The sequence below is a fragment of the Belonocnema kinseyi genome, chromosome 9 (assembly GCF_010883055.1).
Source record: "Belonocnema kinseyi isolate 2016_QV_RU_SX_M_011 chromosome 9, B_treatae_v1, whole genome shotgun sequence".
Lineage (NCBI taxonomy): Eukaryota > Metazoa > Arthropoda > Insecta > Hymenoptera > Cynipidae > Belonocnema > Belonocnema kinseyi.
The window spans coordinates 69,055,986-69,076,054 of record NC_046665.1 but is presented as its reverse complement, the minus strand read 5'-3'; the positions used below and the strand labels follow the sequence as shown (position 1 = coordinate 69,076,054).

At 29.6% G+C, this 20,069-nt stretch overlaps 1 protein-coding gene across 1 annotated transcript in view; it reads right to left on the bottom strand.

The window, feature by feature from the left end:
• LOC117180588 (guanine nucleotide-releasing factor 2) overlaps positions 1–20,069 on the bottom strand; it is a 138,390-nt gene that overhangs the window by 52,935 nt on the left and 65,386 nt on the right. The window contains exon 2 of the mRNA XM_033373081.1: positions 15,813–15,856. Within this exon, the coding sequence (XP_033228972.1) occupies positions 15,813–15,843 (31 nt within the window). The 5' untranslated portion in view covers positions 15,844–15,856. The remainder of the gene's footprint in view (positions 1–15,812; positions 15,857–20,069) is intronic.

The window sequence follows — 20,069 nt, the reverse complement described above, 5'->3', positions numbered from 1 at the left end:
CCAATTGTTTAAACAAATGAAATTTGTTTAAATGTTTTTTAAATTAAAAATTGTTAATATTTCTTCAGTGGAATATTTACCAACATTGTTCGATTAATTTTTTTATTTAATAAAAATCATTACTTAAATATTACAGTTAAATTAATTATTAATCAGTAATTAGTTATTACTGATAAATATTCCACTAGACCCACGGTAATAATTTTTAAAAAATCTAAACGAAATTATTTAAACAAATTCCATTTGTTTAAATAATTGAAAATGAATGATTTAATGTTAATAAATATTCCACTAGACCAATAGTAATCATTTTCAGGGAAAAACGTATTTAAAAAAATTATTTAAACAAATTCCATTTGTTTAAACAATAAAAATTAATGAACAAATGATATTCAATATTCCACTAGACTATGATAGTAATAATTTTAAGGTGAAAAAAATGTCGAAAAAAATATTTAAACAAATTCCATTTTTTTAAATAATTAAAAATTAATTAAACAATGATAATAATCATTCCACTGTACGGATTTGGAACGAAATTAGGGAGATCGTTGCCCTCTAAAAAAAAAGCGTTTTTGAACCACCCTAATCTACATCTTCAATTTAAGCAATCTTCAGAGAAAATCATATAATTTTTAGGATATGATAAACCCTGCAAAAAACGGGCCTTCGCTATTAAAATATAAGCTAATGCACAAAGTTAAATAAACAATCAACCAGTTATTTGAAAAACTTTAATAAGATTAGGAAAACCGTCATTTTCCTAGCTGGTAATATTATTCCATGCCTTACTCAGTTTTTAGTAAATCTGCAAAAAATAAAGACTTCAATCCGCAGACTGTCGATATCATATTTTAGAGTCCGTTAAATTGAAAGGGTATGTACCCCATAATCAATATTTTTCCATTTCATTTTAATTTCCAATTTTATTGCCCTTCGCAGAGAGGGTTATAAAATCGTAAAAAAAAGGGTATTATTCCTTTTCTTGTACGTTAATAGCTTTATCGCTCATGGCTTCTCTTACTCTATAGTTTTAGCGATGCATATTTCTACGGTAATATAGAGTGCCTCTTAATAACGAACCCCTAGGGTAATGAATTTTGGCGACAGACAATTATTGGCTTTGAAGTCTAAAGTCACCTGATGGGAAATGCTAAGGCAGGTTGAAAATGAGATTATTGACTGTCTCTATCACCTCGACACCTCAAAGTTATTAATTAGCTGGCTTAACAGGTTTTCAAATTGAAGGTTCTATAATTTCTAATCCTCTAAAAGCCTTTTGTAATATTTGATTTCCAAAATTGGCAGACCTCATGAGCTCATCAAATAAACAAAAAATTAAAAATTTAAAATTAGTTTAAGTGTCTGTCAAAAACTACGTCACATTGATAGGGTGGGGCGTTAAAAGGTTTATGAGGATTTGTGATGCAGGAGGTTACGCAGTGACATGTCACATAGAAAATATAAATGTGAATAAGGTAATTGTGCCAGTTATCGGAAGCTTAAGGCGAATTTCAGATTTCAAATGCTTAAAACACTATATTAAACATATATAAAGCTCAAGAAATGGGTTTTATCGAATAAAGCGTACTTTTAGAAAGGTAAATTACTTATTACTTAACATATCCTATTAGAATGAATATTATAAGAAGTTCGAAGTTATAAATACGAGAACCCGTGTGGAAATAATTTCTGGCAGACTGGAATTATTCTAGCGCCAATACAGGCTTATTCGTGGCTGTCTATTCACGGAAAATTAGATTGGCGCTCTTTCGGCGCTATCTATATCTTCTAGATAGAAAAATCCATCCCGCAGTTCTATGTAGACCCACTAATGTCGCTAGCCAGAAATTGACATCAAATTAATATAAAAATTCCGTCTAAAATCTAGCTTGGCTCTAGAAAGTACCTGTGTGTGTCGAACATAGGGCGGTATTGTGTAACTTTCGCACCGAAGTAGATTGAGCTTATTAAATGCAATATTCAATTTAATTTAATATTGTTCAATTTAATTTTATTTCAAGAATTAGTTTGAAAATAAAAATAATTTTGTAGAAAAGGTTTTTTTTTTTAATCTGACGAATTTTTCCTATCTTTCAAACTTACGAACTGCTTTTTCATTGAAAAAATTTGTTCTTAATTTTTTTAAATGAAAACATCGCATTGTTCATCAGAAAATGAAGAGATTGACCTATTATACATTCAAATTATTTATAATAGTAAGTATTCTGCCCGCACTTCTGATATATTTCTCATTTTTTTTAAATTTTCTAACTTCGAATGTTCAAATAAATACACTTTTTGGAAGGAACCTACTTATTACCTACATCAGCTGAAAGTGCAATTTGTTCCCTTCAAAATGCCTTTTAAAATTTCAAAATTAGTTAATTAGAAAAGAAATGACATGATTTTTTCCAAAAAATGTCAAAAACACGATTTTACGCGATTTTTATTTGTTTAAACATTATTTTCAGCATTTTATATTCATTTAAACAAGATGTTATTTACACCAATCTCTTCGTCATTGAAAAACGAAGAGAATGGTATATATTAACATCTCATTCCGATGAAAGAAAAAGATTGTGCACAAGAAATCCAAATGAGGGCGCACTTTTAAAGTTTCGCTAGTCTTCCGTAACGTTGCCGCAGTGCTCAAATCAAAGGAAATAGAAGAAATAAAGTTTCCTGTGTTGTCAGTTCTGTCCCATAATGCAGATTTGTTAATTTAATTCATCACTAAGTATCGATTGATCTGACGATCTATACATTGTTTATTGGTAAAATATTGAATGAAAGACAAAGCTAATATAAAAAATTATTGCTGAATAAATACATTTTATCGTTAGGTTTTCTAGGAAAGTGATTTTCTTTTTCATATGACATGTATCCAGTACTCATGTACATTAAAATGACATATTTCCTAACCTCAAATATTATGCAGTGCTACCAAAAGCACTCAACTTTCATCATGTAATGCAATTTCAAGACTGCTACCAAAAAAGTTGGCAACAATAACCGGAACTTTTCGCGACCAGGAGGTTTGTATTTTTCCAGATTATTTTTTGACGTAAGCGATGTAAGGGCGTTGGAATCAAGACCCAACCTCAAGACTAGATTTTCTCATTGTATTCCATAAATACTAGAATTACATATTTTCTAGATAATCAGGGCTTAGTCCTCTTTTCAATTAAATCTTTATTCGGAGTATAACATTGGCTAATTCCAAAAGTTTTTGTGCCGTCTTTTTAGACAGAACATTCGGGTATTGGGATTGAAAATTCAACTGTCCTCTTGAAAATCAGTCTTTTTCACTTGAAAATTCAGCTATTTAATTGGAAATTAACTTTTTGGTTGTAAATGCAATTGTTTGGCTAATAATTAATTTGTTGTTGTTGAAAATTCAACTTTTTGGTTAAAAAATGATCTTCAAATGTCAAAAATTCAACTATGTGGTAAACAATTTAATTATTTTGTTGAAAATTGATCTTTTTTGATAGAAAATTAACATTTCAAAAAGGGGGCGAGTGTTCTTATAATTGCAACGAAAATGGGGGGGGGGGGGGCAAGCTTTATTTAATGCTCTAGGACGATGAAGAGGATGAATAAGAAAAGTGTCCAAAATAGCGTGACATGATTTTTGAATTGATTCTTGAAGACTAATATTTCAGGAAGAAAAATTATTATTAATTCAACTTGATAATTTGTTGAAACAGTAAATTGGTTTTCTGTTCAGAGTTGAATTGGCATGAATTTCGCTAATTTGATTCGAATTGTTTTCACTGGCTCTGATGGAGAATTTAATTAGCTGACTGTCAATAATCAGCAATCAGTAAATAGTTAAACAAACTAAAAAAGTTAAATTGTTGCGCTGCGACTAGTCTCGTCTTCTGGATGGGTTCGCATTTAGGGACGTCTGCATTCCGTGACACGAGATCTATACCAAAATAACCAGGAGGTTAATGCACTTGCCGTAATGTGAATTTAGAGTTTTCCTAAAAGAATATACAGAAAAGTTACAGCTGACATATTTGGTTACGTCGACTTAAAAAAAATCTAGTACAAATATCAAAATGAATTTTCAAATTAAATCAGGTATCCATCTGCAGCTTAGAACTATAAAAAATTAATTATTGGAATTCAACATCTTTTTTATTAATTAACGTAATTAAGGCTCCTCAGAATTTGTAGACGTGAGTTAAAAGTTCATAAGGTAGTCGCAGAATTTAAAGAAGTTTATACAATTTGTATATTAATTTTGAACCTAACTGAATTCGATCGTGTTAAATTTAGTAAAGTAAGTTGAATTCGCCTTAAATTAAGATAGTTAAAGGGTGGCAGCACAGAAGAAGATTTTTGACTCGACAACTACCTTAAGTTGAATTTAGTCGATTCCACAAGAATTCATATAAATTATCATATAAATGCGTTCGAACTCACATGAAATTGTAGGCTTGAATCAAACAAAATCTTTCTTTGATATTAGGTCTAACGAATATTTTTCTGACTGTATTGACTATTAAATCCACTATTGAATTTACGTTCAATGTAGTGTATTTAATTGGTCAAGATTTCGCTTAAAGTACACTTGAATTTATTGTAATTCTCTTTGACATTCAAATGAATACTCGCTGAAAAACTTTTGTAACAATCAAAGGTTCATATCTTGAATTATGTAACAATATTTTTTTAATTCAAAGAAAATGTGTTGAGCTCCAGCAAAATGGATGCAAAATAAGTTTGGGATGACTAAAGAAAATTTCTTTGAACCAAGAAATTATTTCTAAGTGAATGCACTTGATTATGATGGTAATTCTTAGAAAATTTAGTTTAACTCGTTGGAATTTACTAGAGTTGATTATATAAACACATAAAACAATTTGCCGGTAAAAAAATACATTTTTCCGGTTGAATTTTAAGCGCTTATAATAACAATTAATCAATATTAATAGCTTTATTTTATAAAATTTTGAAAATAATTGGATACCTTGAAATTCCAAGCTAAAGTAAAGCTATAAAGGAAAGTTTTTGTAAAAGTACTTTCAGACTTCACAGCCCAAAATTCTCTCAAAACAGGGAAAAGAGGTTGATTTTTCAAGAAAATAGGGTAAAAAACTCTTTGCAATAACATTAATGTATATACCAAATTCCTAATATTTCAAGCCGAAAAATATTATATTAAAAAAAAAAATAGCGGCATTTTTAACGAAATAAACAAAATTTCAATAACAGTGTTGGTCAAGTTAGAAAGTCGAATTTTTAAGAAAAATTCGACTTTTAAACCCAACTAGATAACCAACACGCATTGACCTTCTTTCTTACCCATTTTTTAAATAAAAATTTAGGGAAAAGTGCCCTTCGTGGCCAAACATTATTTAAAATATGGTAATACAAGTGAAGAAGTGAACTGCAATGTTTACGAAACGTCGGAAAATTTCGAAGGTTTGTACGCGGTTGGAATCCGAAATATCTCTTTTTATCAAATAAATATTTGTTAACCATAAAATGCTTTAGTATCAAGTAAATAAAATAATTAATATACATGTGTTCAGCTTCTTTAAAATATGATGAAAGCTCATGAAATGCTATACATTTCTCTGAAACCCCATAACATTCCTGAAAATAATTTTAATACTTTAAAACCTTCAACATTTTTTTTAATACGTCATAATCAATTGAAACTTTTAAAAAGACCGAGAAATTCTACAAATTTCGTTTGGATCTATTATTATAGTGTTTTTATTAAATTTTTACTCGAGTAAACCCGGTTATACATCATAGCCACGGACTAAGTCAAGTGACTGATGAGATTAGAATGTTATAAGTTAATTCAAATAATTTAATACGATGGTTGAAACCTCCTGCGATCATGTTTTAGGAATACAATATTACGAGCGGCCACGAGCGTTGGAGGTGACAACAGTCACCTCTGGATGCTTTCTTAGAGCTACCATTTGCCACTCCGAGGGTTTTTAGACCTTCGCTTCCTGATAATCAAGAAAGTTTCTTACAATGCGACATTGCCTGTAGTCGAAATCAAAATAGGATGAATATATGCATGATTCACATTCCTCCATATGGTCTTCACTTCATGCCTTAACTCGCTAAACTTGTGGATCTTGGTTGTCTATAGGTTGACTGCAAATTTCGGTTAAGCGGAAAAGCAATGTCGATGATGTAGACTTTTCCATTTTTTTCTCGCATCACGATGTCAGGTCGATTGGCCCGGATGTAATGATCCGTTGTGATAGTAACATCCCAATATAAGCTGTAATATTTGCTTTCTAAAACGGACATTGGAATGTTTAGGGCAAGTTCTTGATGCATAATGCCTGCTACATCATTATGTCTTTGCGTATATTCTCTCTGAGCTATTACGCTACAGCGTAATGGCTCAAAAAATTTGAAAAATTTGAAGCACTTGAAATACTGTGAAATCCTTCAATTCTTTCAAAATACTTTATTGTTGTAAGGAACTTCATTTAATCTTCTTTAAAATCTTTTGAAACTACCTGAAATAATATTGAAATTCATTAAATTTTATAAAATCACTTAAAATCCTTTCATTGGCCATGAAATCTCAAAAAATTCTTAGAAATCCCTTAAAATAGTCTTGAATCGCTTGAAATCCTAAGAAAATTGGTTAACTCCTTTAACATTTTTTAAAGTTACTTGCGATGCTCTTACATTCAGAAAAGGATTTGGTTGAACCAGAATAATGCTCTTTGTACAGCCGTTCAATAAGGTTAAATCTTTTCGTATATGGAGTATTTAGTAGATTTAACCAAAAAATAATTCAACCACATTTTCATGTAAATCCTGGAAAACAGTTTGTTTAGTTCAAGAATTTTTTTCTAAATGTAGAGGTACTGTGAAATCTCTTCAAATATTTTTGAATACTTGAAAAATCCCTAAATTCTTAAAAAATACTTTGAGATTTCTAAGAACTACTTTAAATCCATTGATGCCTCTAAAAGTTTTGTGATAAGCCTAACATATTTTGAAAACAATTGGAAACGTTTTATATCTTCTTAAATCTCTCAAAATTTCTTGAAATCTTCTTCAATCGATTAAAATTCGTAGACATTCTATGAAAGACTGAAATCTTTTAGTGAATTTTAAAACCTTAAATAGTGAATGTAAATTATTTGAAACTTTTTAAATCCCTTGAAACCCCATAAAATTTTGTATAACCTCTTAAATTATCTAAGCAGACAATTTAAGATCTATGTTTGCCAAAATAATTAAATATTTTTCTACCACAATGATCCCAAATTTAATTAACACATTCTATAAGAAAACTGAAAGTTAGCAGCGGATTCCACTTTTAAATTTCAAAGTTAATAAATAGAGAAATTTCAACTCATTCAAGAGCCATCAGGTTTTCAACAACAACGAATGCAAGAATTTCCAGATATTTCACACAACTTTTTTTTAGACAGAAAAGATGGATTTTTAACGATAAATAAGAATTTTGAACAAAATAGAAAAATCTTCAACAAAAAAAAAATTAATTAATTCTCAACAAAAAACGTAAACATTGAATTTTCAACTAAAAAAGATGAGTTTTTAGCTAAAAATGAAGGAAAATTTCAAACACGATAGTAAAAAGTCAATCTGTGCAAAAAATTATTTTCCATAATAAAAATTATAATCCAAGAATTAGTTATCTTGGATTATCCTATCATAGGAATCAATTTTTCACTTTTAATTTTTGGTAGAAGTGTCAATCCTTAATATTTCGAAAATTTTGTTATGTATTTTAATAATTGTTTGAAATAGCAATGATCAGAGTATTAAAATACAATTATTTCCTATACAAATTTGAATAAACTATCAAATATGTTATTAAAAAAAAAATAATAATAAGGCGCCGCTGATTCTTCCATTTAAAAAAAAGTTAATTTTCTTAATGTTATGACAATTTCAATTTTTAAGGTTTTCTTTCAAAGAAACAATTTTTTTCTAAACCTGTATCACTTTTGATCTCATTGCGATATTTATAGTTTCTTTCACGCATCTTGTAGAGCTTGTGGTAAGAGTTTTTTTTATAATATTCAAAGCCGATTTTTTCTAAACCCCCAACTACTATTTGTTTATTATTACCTCATGCAGCCTATGATATATTTATAATTCCCATCCTTGAATGCATATGTTTAATATACTTTAAAATCAACATTGTGAGTATTCTTTCCCAATTTTTCGTTTAGATTTGTTCTTCAATGTATTGGGATGATCCTAAAAAACTCCAAATGGTTAGATTACTTAGTAATAGTGTGGTTTGAAAAAGCACCGCAAATTTTACCAGATGTTAAAAAAAACCGCCTATTTAATATTTCCGAAACGGCATTTTAAGTGTGAAGTAGATTTGATTGAATTATGTTAAAGTTTGCAAATTATATGGCTCTTTAAAAGAAACTTAAAAAGTTCAAAAAATAATAATAACTAAAGTGAGTTGCTATAAAATCTGGAAAATGTGAAGGGCAGAAATTACCAAAAGTTTCCAAAAGTTTGTAGCGATACGGCATGGCGCCAAGAGCCATTTCGTGCAGTTGGATGCAACGATGCAATTACCGAGTTTAATGTCCAGGGAATTGTGGGATTCGTTTTTCAGGTGAAATTTCATGGTAGAGAGAGTAATATATTATTAGTGGAATAAAATTCTCTCAGGGGTGGGATTGTGTCCTTTGCTGAATTAAAGCATATTATATACTTCTAAAATGGTTCATTTTAAAAGAATTATAGAGTGAAACTTCAGTTATTGAAGTTAATAATGTCCAATTTAAATGATATATTGCAAATTGAATAAATACAACTATAGGCTTCGGATTTATTTAAGAATTTCTAAGTAGTGTCAATAGTGGCACAAATTAATAAAATAGTGGCTTAATAGTGTTATGCACTTTTAAAAATAGTAACGTAGTTGTGTCAAAAATTAGGTCTTCGCAAAAAAGATATTGCTAGGATTTTCGGAGTTCAAACGATATCAACAGACATGTTTTATAAAAGAAAAAACATTTTTTTGTATGAAAAAAGATGGCTTCTTATAAATTTTTTAGAAATCGTGGAAATTTATTAAATCATGGTTTACATTTTCAGAGAAAACATTGCCTACAACTTTACTGTTTCCAAAATTAAAAGTAAGAAAATTATCTTCAAAAATAGTTTTTTGTTTCAAAATTTTTTAAACTATTTCCATCATAAAAAAATTTACTTTTAAAATTGTAAACAGTAGAAGGGTAGAGAATGTTTTCCCAAAAAAGAGTCATGTCTAAGAAAATTCAATCATTTTTCAAATATTAAAATTAAGCGATAGAAAGAAAAAGTTTAATTGTAAAACAATATTTTTTGTAACTTTTAAAATAATCTAATTGAAAAAAAATGTTTTTTAGTCGAAATTAAATCATTAGTGATATTATTTTCATTGTTAGTCATGGCAATTTTTTTAAGAGATTTGATTTTTGTCACCACAACTACCTTAAATTAAGAAGTTAACTCTTTTTAATAGCTAGCATGCATACAATATACATACTCCAATTAATCGCTTAAATCCTTTCGAGTTTTTTAAAAAACGCCTGAAATTTGTTGAGATTCCATAAAATTTCGGGAAAACTTGTCCATTCTTTTAAATCCCTTGAAATATTTGGGATCCTTTAAAAACCGTAAAAAAATCTTATAATTTTTTCTGAAATCCTATGAAATCAGTTGAACCCGTTGAAAAAATTGAAATCTAGTTAAATTCCTGATAGTGATTCCGCAGAAAACGATTAAAATTCCGCAAAAATCTTGAAATCTGCAATATCTTTTAAAATTTCTTCAAAAACGATAACATCTTTAAAATCCTCTGAAATCCCATCATGCCTGATAAAGACCTTCAAAACTGCTTGAAATCTTTGATATTTTTTTTAATTTCTTGACACCTGTTAAAATACCGTAAAAGGCCGAAAAGCTTTGAAATTCCTTCAAATACTTCAAACCTTCAAAACCGACATTGGAATCCACTGAAATCGATTAAAAACCCTTGAATTCTGTCGAAATTGTCTGAAATCCCTGAAAAACTCTCCCATTTTTTAATCTCTTAAAATCTATAAAAATTCCTTGTAATCTTATACTTCAGAAATATTTTAATTTATTCTGAAATCCTATGAATACCTCAAATATTGTAAAATTCCTTGAGATCCTTTTAAGTTTTATAAATGCCGTCAAAATTCCTTGAAATCTTAGAATTTTTAAAAATATACTATGATCTTTAAAATTATTTAATATTTTTAAAAATTCATTATAAAATGTTTAAATATCTGAAATCCCATAAATCCCTATGAAAAATTTAATTTAATTTTACCCCTAAAGCTCTATAGAAATTGTTGAAAATTTCCTAAAATTCCTTGACATATTTGAAATTCCTTCAAATCTTTTGCAAACTTGTAAAATTTCCGTGTTTGAGATGGAGAATACGTTATTTTAGCCAATCTAGCAAAAAAGTTACAAAGTAAAGTGATAAAATAGTTACAATAGCGACCAATTTGAGAAAATAGACGTGAGCACCAGGCCTGCAATTGCACATTCCTTTTTTAAATGTTAATAATGAATTGATTAAAATATTTGAAAAAATTTATTACGTAAATAAAATGCAATGAGAAAAATTTAGTTCATTTAATCACGATTCAGAATTGCAATATTTCCTTATTTGTTGTATTAATTTTTTTAATGTGAATTCCATAATCTTTGTAGTCTCTGCGACGTAAAACCAATTTCCAAGTGGGGCTAGGTGCTAACCACAGATCAATTTGCTAACTCAAATCTACAAGTGAGGGTGCAAGCGTAATGAGTCGCGATAACCGCGTTAAACAACCGTATAATGCTTTTCATTATCATCATGAAATATACATTTCCAGATTAATTACACGAGTGATAATACTCATGGAAGCGGAATTTATAATAAATTTTGTCCTTGAGCATTCTATTCAATAAGGAATACAAATAAAAAATAATTTAGAAATGGCGCTTTTACTAATAATTTTAATTAAAAAATATATTCTGTATTAATTTTCAGTCTCGCTTTTAGCAACATTTTTAGCATATAATATTTTATATGTGAAACACAAAAACTTCAAAACACAAAAAAATTTCTGAAGTTCAAAGAAAATTTTTTTATCCGAAAAAGTGAGATCGCTAATATAGGTATTTGAGTGTGTCACATGCCCTTAATGACTAATGTTATAGTTGATAATTAAAAAAAAACGAATTTTCAATAAAAATTTTGAATTCTCAACAAAATAATTTAATTTTTAATAAAATTGTTCAATTTTTAACCAATGAGTTAAATTTAGTCAATACAAAGGTGAATTCTCGACAAAAAATGCAATAGTTAATATTTCAACCAAAAAGATTAAATTTTTAACAAAAAAACACGAATTTCAAAACAAAAAAAACGACTTTTTAACCAAGAAGATTAACTTTCAACCGAAAGACAATTTCTCAACAAAATATAATAGTTTTCAATTAAACAGTCCAATATTTATTCAAAGAGATGAATTTTTAACAAAAAAGTCGAACATTCCACAAATGCGGATTTTCTAGTTAAAAAAGAAAACAAATTGAATCAAATTATTGAAATTTCAAGACACAAAAATACATTTTTTGTAAAACAGTTGAATTTTCAACCAAAAAGTTCATTTTAAAGTGGAAGTTTCAAACCAAGAAGATAAATTTTCTACCTAAGAAGACGTATTGTTAACTATATACCGTTAAAAATTTCTTTCGCTATTTTACGAAATTTGTAGTGGAAGCTTTTTCTAACGTAAGATTCTAAAAGTAATCATTTTTTTTCGATTAATTATAATTTTAATATATATACATTGTTTATGGATTACAATTTTAATTAACCCAAAAAATGTATCACTCTTGGAATTTTGCGTTATCGTTACTGAAATCAGCTGCGTTCTATCTTTGGTTAAGAAGGGTCTCTTGTTAGTTGAAACTTACTCGTTCCTTATTTTGTCACAGAAACTATCAATGTTCACTTCAAGGTTCAAGATGCTAGGTGCGTACGAATTCTTGATATGCGAGTCACTAACGATAAGACAACCGGCGATTTTGCACTCAAAAGTTAATTGCGAAAGAAATATTAATATGTAGAAAGAACGTTAAAAAGCACGTGGCCTATTCTTTGTTTTTCGACTTAGGCGAAAACGGTGGCGATCTACCAAACGGTACCGAAGGGATCCGAGCCATACCGGGTATTTTCGTAATTTCATGAAGTATTTTCGTAATTTGTTCCTGAACTCCGTAACTTTACGTAAAATTGGTAAATTTACGAAAATTTTATCGTAATCCCGAATTCAGTAACAAATATTTGGAAAACTCCGTTACTTTTGCGCCTGAAACGTTTTGTAAATTTCGGAATATTTTGAACAGTGTAAGAGATCATTTTTCAACCAAAGAAAAACACTAATTATGAACAAAATAGTGCAATATTGCAGCAAAGAGATGGATTTTCAACGAAAATGATGAATCTTCATCTAGAATAGTTAATGAAACGATATTTAACGATTTTCAACAAAATCTTTAAACTTTCAATTAAAAAGATGGATTGTCGACGAAAATGAAGGGGTTTTCACTGGAAAGGTGAACTTTCAGCAAAATAGTTGCATTATAAAACAAAAGAGATTAATTTTCAACCAAACAGTTACTTTTTTATCTAAAAAAGATGAATTCTCTACTAAAACAGATGAATTTTGAAAACAAAAAGGCGAATTTTCAACAAAAGGTTAATTTTCTACCAATGTAGTTGAATTTTGAACGCAAAAAGACGAATTCTTAACGAAAAATATGAATTTTCAACCAAAAATTATGACTTTTCAATCCAATTTTTGAAATTTTAACCATAAAATAAGAGAAAAAAACTAAAATACAAGGAAAATAAATTACTGACAAGCACATTATATCAGGGTGGCTGCAAAACTTTATTTAAAAAATTTCCTGATTGCTCCCTGAGCATTAACATTCAAGGACCAGAATCTTGACCTTTTCACATTTTGAACAAAGAATATTTTATAAACAGAATAAATGAATTTTAAATTCATTATCCTTGAAAATTATTTAAAGTGACTTATAAAAATGCTCTAACTTTTGCAAGATCTTTTCTCAACACCCATGACTTTCTCAGGCCAATAAAATTTCCAGACTTTTTTCCGATTTCCAGGTTTTCCCTGACCTACGCCCACTGTATCATAACACCTTTTCAGATTAAAAAAATAGACCACGATTTACTGCAATATCAACATTGTGCATTTTCAGGCAAATTATGAAAAAGTCAATTTACTTGTTCTCCGCGAGAAGTAAATAGAAGTTCCATTAAAAGACGAAGTGAAATAACGAGTCTATGTACACTGATTTCAAGAATACGGGCGTTCGATCTTCAAGTTGAATTGTCTGCTGCGAAGATATCGATTTGCGAATGCAAAAAGCGAACGCCCATGTGAAGCATTTCTCCAAGCTCTTAAAAATGTAAAGACCGGAGTCATTAGAGATCGCCCCCGACCCTCGCAATATTTCTAATTCAATGCGCTCAGCCTCTCAGAAGAGTGTGTTTTCTTAAACCTTTCTTTTTATTAAGAATAATACAGACTTCCCTCGGAACAAGAATATATTCAAATTTAAAGTATAATAATATTCATTTTTCAAAACTTAAGATCCAATAAGAGCCCAGAAAACTTTTGATTGAAGGATCCCTTTCAAACTAAATAAAAATAATTCTGGAAACACCATTTATCTTCAACTTAATCAAACCAGCACTTTTTGTAATTTAAATTAACTGCGGTTTCTAGAAATAAAAAGGAGTGAATTTAAGATATGAATTCAACTGAATTCAAGAGATGCCTATGTCTGATTTTAAGGGATGAATTCAATTGATGTTGCAAGAGATAAAGTCGGATTAATGTATAAGGAATGAATTCGCCTGAATTCAAGATACAAATCCCCTTAATTCAAGATATGAATTCTCTTGAATTCAAGAGATGATTTCCACTGATTTTAAGGGATGAATTCAACTGCAGATGCAATGGATAAACTCGAATAAATGTATAAGGTATGAATTCGCTGGATTTTAACACATGAATCCTTCTGAATTTAATATATGAATTCTCCTGAAATTAAGATACGACTTCGACTGGTTTTAAGGGATGAATCCAAATTAAGTTTCAAGAATTAAACTCGGATAAATTTATAAGGTATTATTTGCCTAAATTCCAGATTAAATTCAGCTGAGCTTAAGTGATAACTTTAACCGAAGATTCAAGAGGTAAATTAGGTAGAATTTAAGTAATGGATTTAACTAAACTCATCACATGACTTTGAATGAATTTAAGATATGAATTCAATTGAAGTTGCAGAAGATAAATTTAGATAAAATTACAAGATACGAATTTAACTGAGTACAAGAATGAATTCCACTGGATACAAGTATGAATTCCACCAAATTCAACTTAAGTTGTAAGAAATATATTCAAATATATTTAAAAGGTATGAATTCCACTGAATTCAAGGGATAAATTTCTCAAAATTGAAGGAAAAAGTTTCTCTGAATTCAAGGGATACATTCAACTACATTCAATAGATAATTGAGGTTGCATTCAAGGTATAAATAAACTGAATTCAAGGGATGAATTTCACTGCAGTTGCTACGGATAAGTTCGAGCGCATTCCAGGTATATGAATTCAACTGGAATCAACAGAAGAAATCGGTTGAATTGAAGGGATGAATTTAATTGAAGATACAAGAGATACATTAGGGTGAATTTACGGTATGAATTCAACTTAATTCAAGATATGAATCTGTCTTGAGTTCAAAGCGTGTAAACTCAACTAAATTCAAATGATTAACGTTGAATTCAAGGTATAAATAGAATAAAAATAGAATAAATTCAACTGAATTCATAAGGTTACTTTAACTGAAGCTGTAAGAGATATGCTACGGTGAATTTAATATATTAATTCAAATTAATTCAAGAGATCATTTAGGTTTAATTTTATAAGTATAATTAAAATAAATTCAAGGGCTGAATTCAACTCCAGTTGCTAGGAATAAATTCGGATGAATTTAATGTAAAAATTTAACTAAATTCAAAAGATAACTTCGACTCATTCTAAAGTATGAATTCAACATGACTTTGCAAGACCCACTGGGAACTTTAGTTTACAAAACAGCGTCCAAAAATCCATAAATTTGCAAAAAATGAATGTACTTTCGAGTTTTTTAAAGCATATAGGCAAGAGAATTTTTCCTTTTATCTGTACAAAATTTGAAAAACTATAAATATTGTTGAATTGATGAATTTAGCTGAATTTGAAATATAAATTCAGATATCTTTAATTCAAAAGAAGAATTAAACTGCTATTCAAGAGATGAATTCTGCTGAATTTAACTGTAGTTGTGAATGATACGCGTGGGTAAATTTACAGGGTATGAATTCGGCTGTAATCAAGAGATATCGACTGAATTCAAGAGATAAGTCCAACGAGCCATTTACGAAATACATAATACATCTTTAGGAACTTCTGACCCCCTCCCCCCCCACCCGCATGATACTTTTTCCATTGGACTTAAGATGGAGAATGATACTTCGGCCGACCCCCAACGTCCCCCTAAACGTATCAAGTATTTTATGAATGACCCCCAACTAAAGTCGAAAGAATACATCGAATTAAATAAAATATCATCATAAGAGTATAAGACAAAATAAGTATGAATTCGTGTATAAATTACACTCCTTATTTCAGTCTAAAAATAGAAAATATCTGGTTGAACTTCTTACCAAAGTGTCGTTTAATTTTAACAACATTCATCACAGAAACTGACCTGCAACAAAAATTAAAAATCTGATAAGTTTTTTATAAAACTGGAAAGTTTATTGTTAAATTTAGGTTTAAAACACACAATACACTGCACCATAAAGCAAAATAGATTTAAGAGTACTTTTGATGGATACAAATGACTCAGAAATAGGGGGGAGATTCGTTGCAGTGGGTCTAATTTAAATACATTGCAATGCTTGAGATAGTTAAGGAGAAGACGAGAAGGCCCTTTACTCGAGACACTAGATAAGGAAACGAGTAGGTGGGTGAGAAGCGGCATCTTGTTCTTTTTGAAATTCAATCTAGACTTTAGAGTGCCTTGAGCGGTTCACTAACGAGTATTATTTTTCTGTCTTAATTATGTTCTAGTCACGTTGAGATGGCGATATAGGGTGAAGAACTTCACCCTCGTTATATGCCTTGTTCAAAGAAAAAGATCCACGATAAGCTTTATTTAATTTAGAGTTCATGCAAAGAATATTTTTATTTAATTTCAAAAATCCAATACCAAGAACTTATTATTAAATAAGGCTGAGTGAAAATACGAAAATTATTCGAATCGTTGAACAACGGGAACACTGGAAATTGTGAATTTTTAGTTTCGGTTTATTATTTGTTTTCAATTAAAGCTCATCACCTGAGTATTAATTTCCTAAACAAGTATTACACACATTTTCGAGAAAATAGACTTGCAAATATCCGCCACCATTCATATAGTTTTGCGAAGCATACTCTAAATCGGCCGATAGCTCAGGCAGTAGCGCCTCGGCTTTAAAGCAAAAAAAGACTGCCTGTTTGACTCTCACTGCCTAACGTTATTTATTTAATTTTTTATTTATTACAATTTTTATAAATAGAACTTCCTTCAATTATCTTTTAAAAGTTATGCTAATCCTGCATAGAGAGAAATTTCAAGAGATTAAATCATGGAACTGCTCCTTGATCTTAGTCTAACTTTGGCGCAAGATATCTGCAAGATATCTTACGTAGCTATATCAAAAAATGAAGAGCAATTATTAATATAAGAGTAAACAGAAAATTACGATAAGCCCCAAAATAAAAAAATTTAGCGGAAGTAGAAAATAAATAAAAGCAGAAATGGAAAAATTAATGATTTTAACAAGAATATAAAGGATAAAGTTTTGTATCAACTAATCATCCCTTGATGCGAGCAGACCTTGCAATATCTGCTTATGGCAATTCTATTTGCGAGAGTGAACATCAAAGCGAGCATCAAAGGTGAATAAGAATTGTACAAAACTTTTTCGATTTCAGATTGCAAAGAAGATTTCATCATGATGTAAATCTCCTTTCGACCACAAAAGAAAATGTATCAAACTGCAGATTCATTATCTTCTTTTACGTCGGTTTCTCACAGAATTATATTATACGGGATTTCTGAGAGGGAGAGATAAGCACTATAAGAGAAACTGCCGAATTCAATTCGTCTTGTCAAAAATACTTTTAAAAAATATAGAATATCTTTGTTTCTTAAATTATTCTTTCTTAATTAGCTAATCAGGACATCTACCCGACGAATAATTGTATATTCCCGGTGAATTGTTAATTTTCCCTGTTAACTTGAAAGAGTTCAAAAGATTTTAATTATTTCAAACGGATTTAAAAGATTTCATTGGATTTCAAAGATTGTTTATTTGGAACATGGAATTTTGGAAAAGAGTTATCATTCTAAGTTCAAACATCACATAATTTTTGGCCATAAGAATCAAAATTCTGATTTGGAACAGAGAACTTCGTAAAAAAATATTATTTTGAATTTGAACAGGATTTTTTTCTAAATTTCATTCTTATAAATCAGAAACAAAATTATTTTCAAAAATTCCCGTTCCATGTCAAAAATTCCTTGTTCCAAGTTACACAAACATTAATTCAAAAAATTCCCTGTTCCGAGACAGAATTATATTTATTTAAAATATTTTTTATTATAATTCAGAAACATAATAACTGCTTTTTTTAATTAGGAAGAAGAAAGTTTCAAATTTTGGCAAATTTTTATTTGAAAAAAACTTTTTATCTTATACAAATTCTGGCTCAGAACAGGTTCTTAAGTCAAAATTATAATTAATCATGAAATTTACTGCTCAGAAGTCAAAATTATTATCCTTTAATGCCAGGTAGCGAGTGTGCCTTGTCACCGGTTGTGACAAGGCACAGAGTTATGGGAAGAAAAAAGTTTATTTGTGAAAATAAAAAATATCGACAGATGCATTTAGGCTTTACGGCAGAAGTTTGACTTCTGTCTTTCTCTGTCGGTAATCATGCAATCTGTATTACCCACAGACCCGTGGAAGTTCGAAGTTGTCTACTTATACTAGCTGTGATATTGCTGCTCTGACACAGGTGATACATATGTCAGATCAAATTTCTTCATTTGCATTTCAAGTGCAAGCATTAGTTTTTTCATTATTTATTGCGGTATCGTCGGTTATTCTCCAGTTTTCCAGTTTTGTTTTCAAAATTTCCATCGGAACAAAGCAGAGACATGTACTTTATTGCCTTCTCATTAATTTCTCAAACTTTCAGAGCGATACCTCATTTCGATTAGACGTAAGTTCGGAAAGAACAATTGAGGTCCAGCTTTGGTCACGTGACCCTCTCGTTACATGGTCTTATATAAGAATTATTTCCTATCCAAATTATCAACATTATATTTCTTTATTGAAATTTCATGTTCCAAACACAAAATTATAACTCTTTACTAAAAGTTCCTGTCTCAAATTAAAAATTATAATTTTTTACGAAAATTATATTTATAAAGTTATATATCAGAATTAGAATTCTTTTAGAAAATTCCCGGTCTCAAAGAAAAAATTATAATGCTTTGCACAAATTGCCAGTCTTTAAATTGAAATAAAATTTGGTTATGAAATTTCCTGTCCTAATTGTCAAAATTAAATTTATTTACTGAAATTTCATATGCCAAACTCAAAATTGTAATTCTTTATTCAAATTCCCTGTCCCAAAGTAAAGATTATAATTCTGCACAAAAATTCTCTCTCCTAATCCCCAGATTATATTTTCTAACTGAAATGCTACGTCGCAACTTAAAATTATAATTCTGGTCGAAAATTCCCTGTTCTAAGTGAGGATAATATTGTAATTCTTTACGTAATTTTTTTATATTAATTTTATTTATTCCTTGTCACAGCTCAGAATTATAAATCAATTAGAAAATACTCTGTTTCAAAGACCAAATTATAATTTTTAAATTGTAATTCTTCTGTAGAACTCCATATTCAAAGCGAGATTTATTTTTTCACAAATGCTCTCTCCCAACTAAGAATTAGAGTGATAAAATATATAAAACTAAATACTTTTAATTTGCTCATTAGTAACTTCTAGCAGTTCCCGGTTTTTTTCCGGTGAAGAAAATTTCCGGTAATTTCCCTGTTTTCCCGACTTCCAGGTCAGTTAGATACCCTGCTGATAGGCATTATGTTCAATGTTTAGTCTTCAAAATTTAACAACTTCGTAACCTATCATTTTAAGCAGTGCAAATTAAACCATTTTGAATTTACGTGTTCGAAACTGAGCATTTTGAACATTTATTCGTAAGAAATAAAAGAGTCTTCAATTCTGTATGCCATTTTTGGTAGTAAATATATTCTGTCCAACGAATTAATGTGTAGACCGAAAAAATCCTGACCTCAATGGGGTAAAAGTAGCAAGTTTCCACATTTGGGAACACCCGCACGCGAGACACGAATTGATGATGATTGACACACACATGACACGTGTGTGGAACATGGCGATGGCCATCAGGGAAGTGGAAACTTAGGAAACACCAATACTCTCATGAAATTCATGACTGGGTAACATAAAAATCTATGAGGCGCTGAAAACACTGAGAAATTTTCTAAGGAATCGCGCTTTAAGAGAACATAGAGATTCTTCGCATTTTTCCAAAAATAGGCTTCTATTCTGGAAGTCGACGGTAGCTTGAAATCTTATATCCCGCTGAGCCATACTAAAGCGGTGGTTATTCAAAAAAAACATTACTCAAAAACAGATAAAAATATCTCGTTATCAACAATATCATTTCCCTCGATCTGTATAAAAATAAATAAATTTATATAAACTTGCGAAGAAATATAGATAAACAGGACTAGGATCGACTGAAAGGGCTTCAAAACAGTCGCACTAGTCGCATAAAATTACAAAAAAGTCCGCAAAAAGGCGTATCAAATTTATACAGC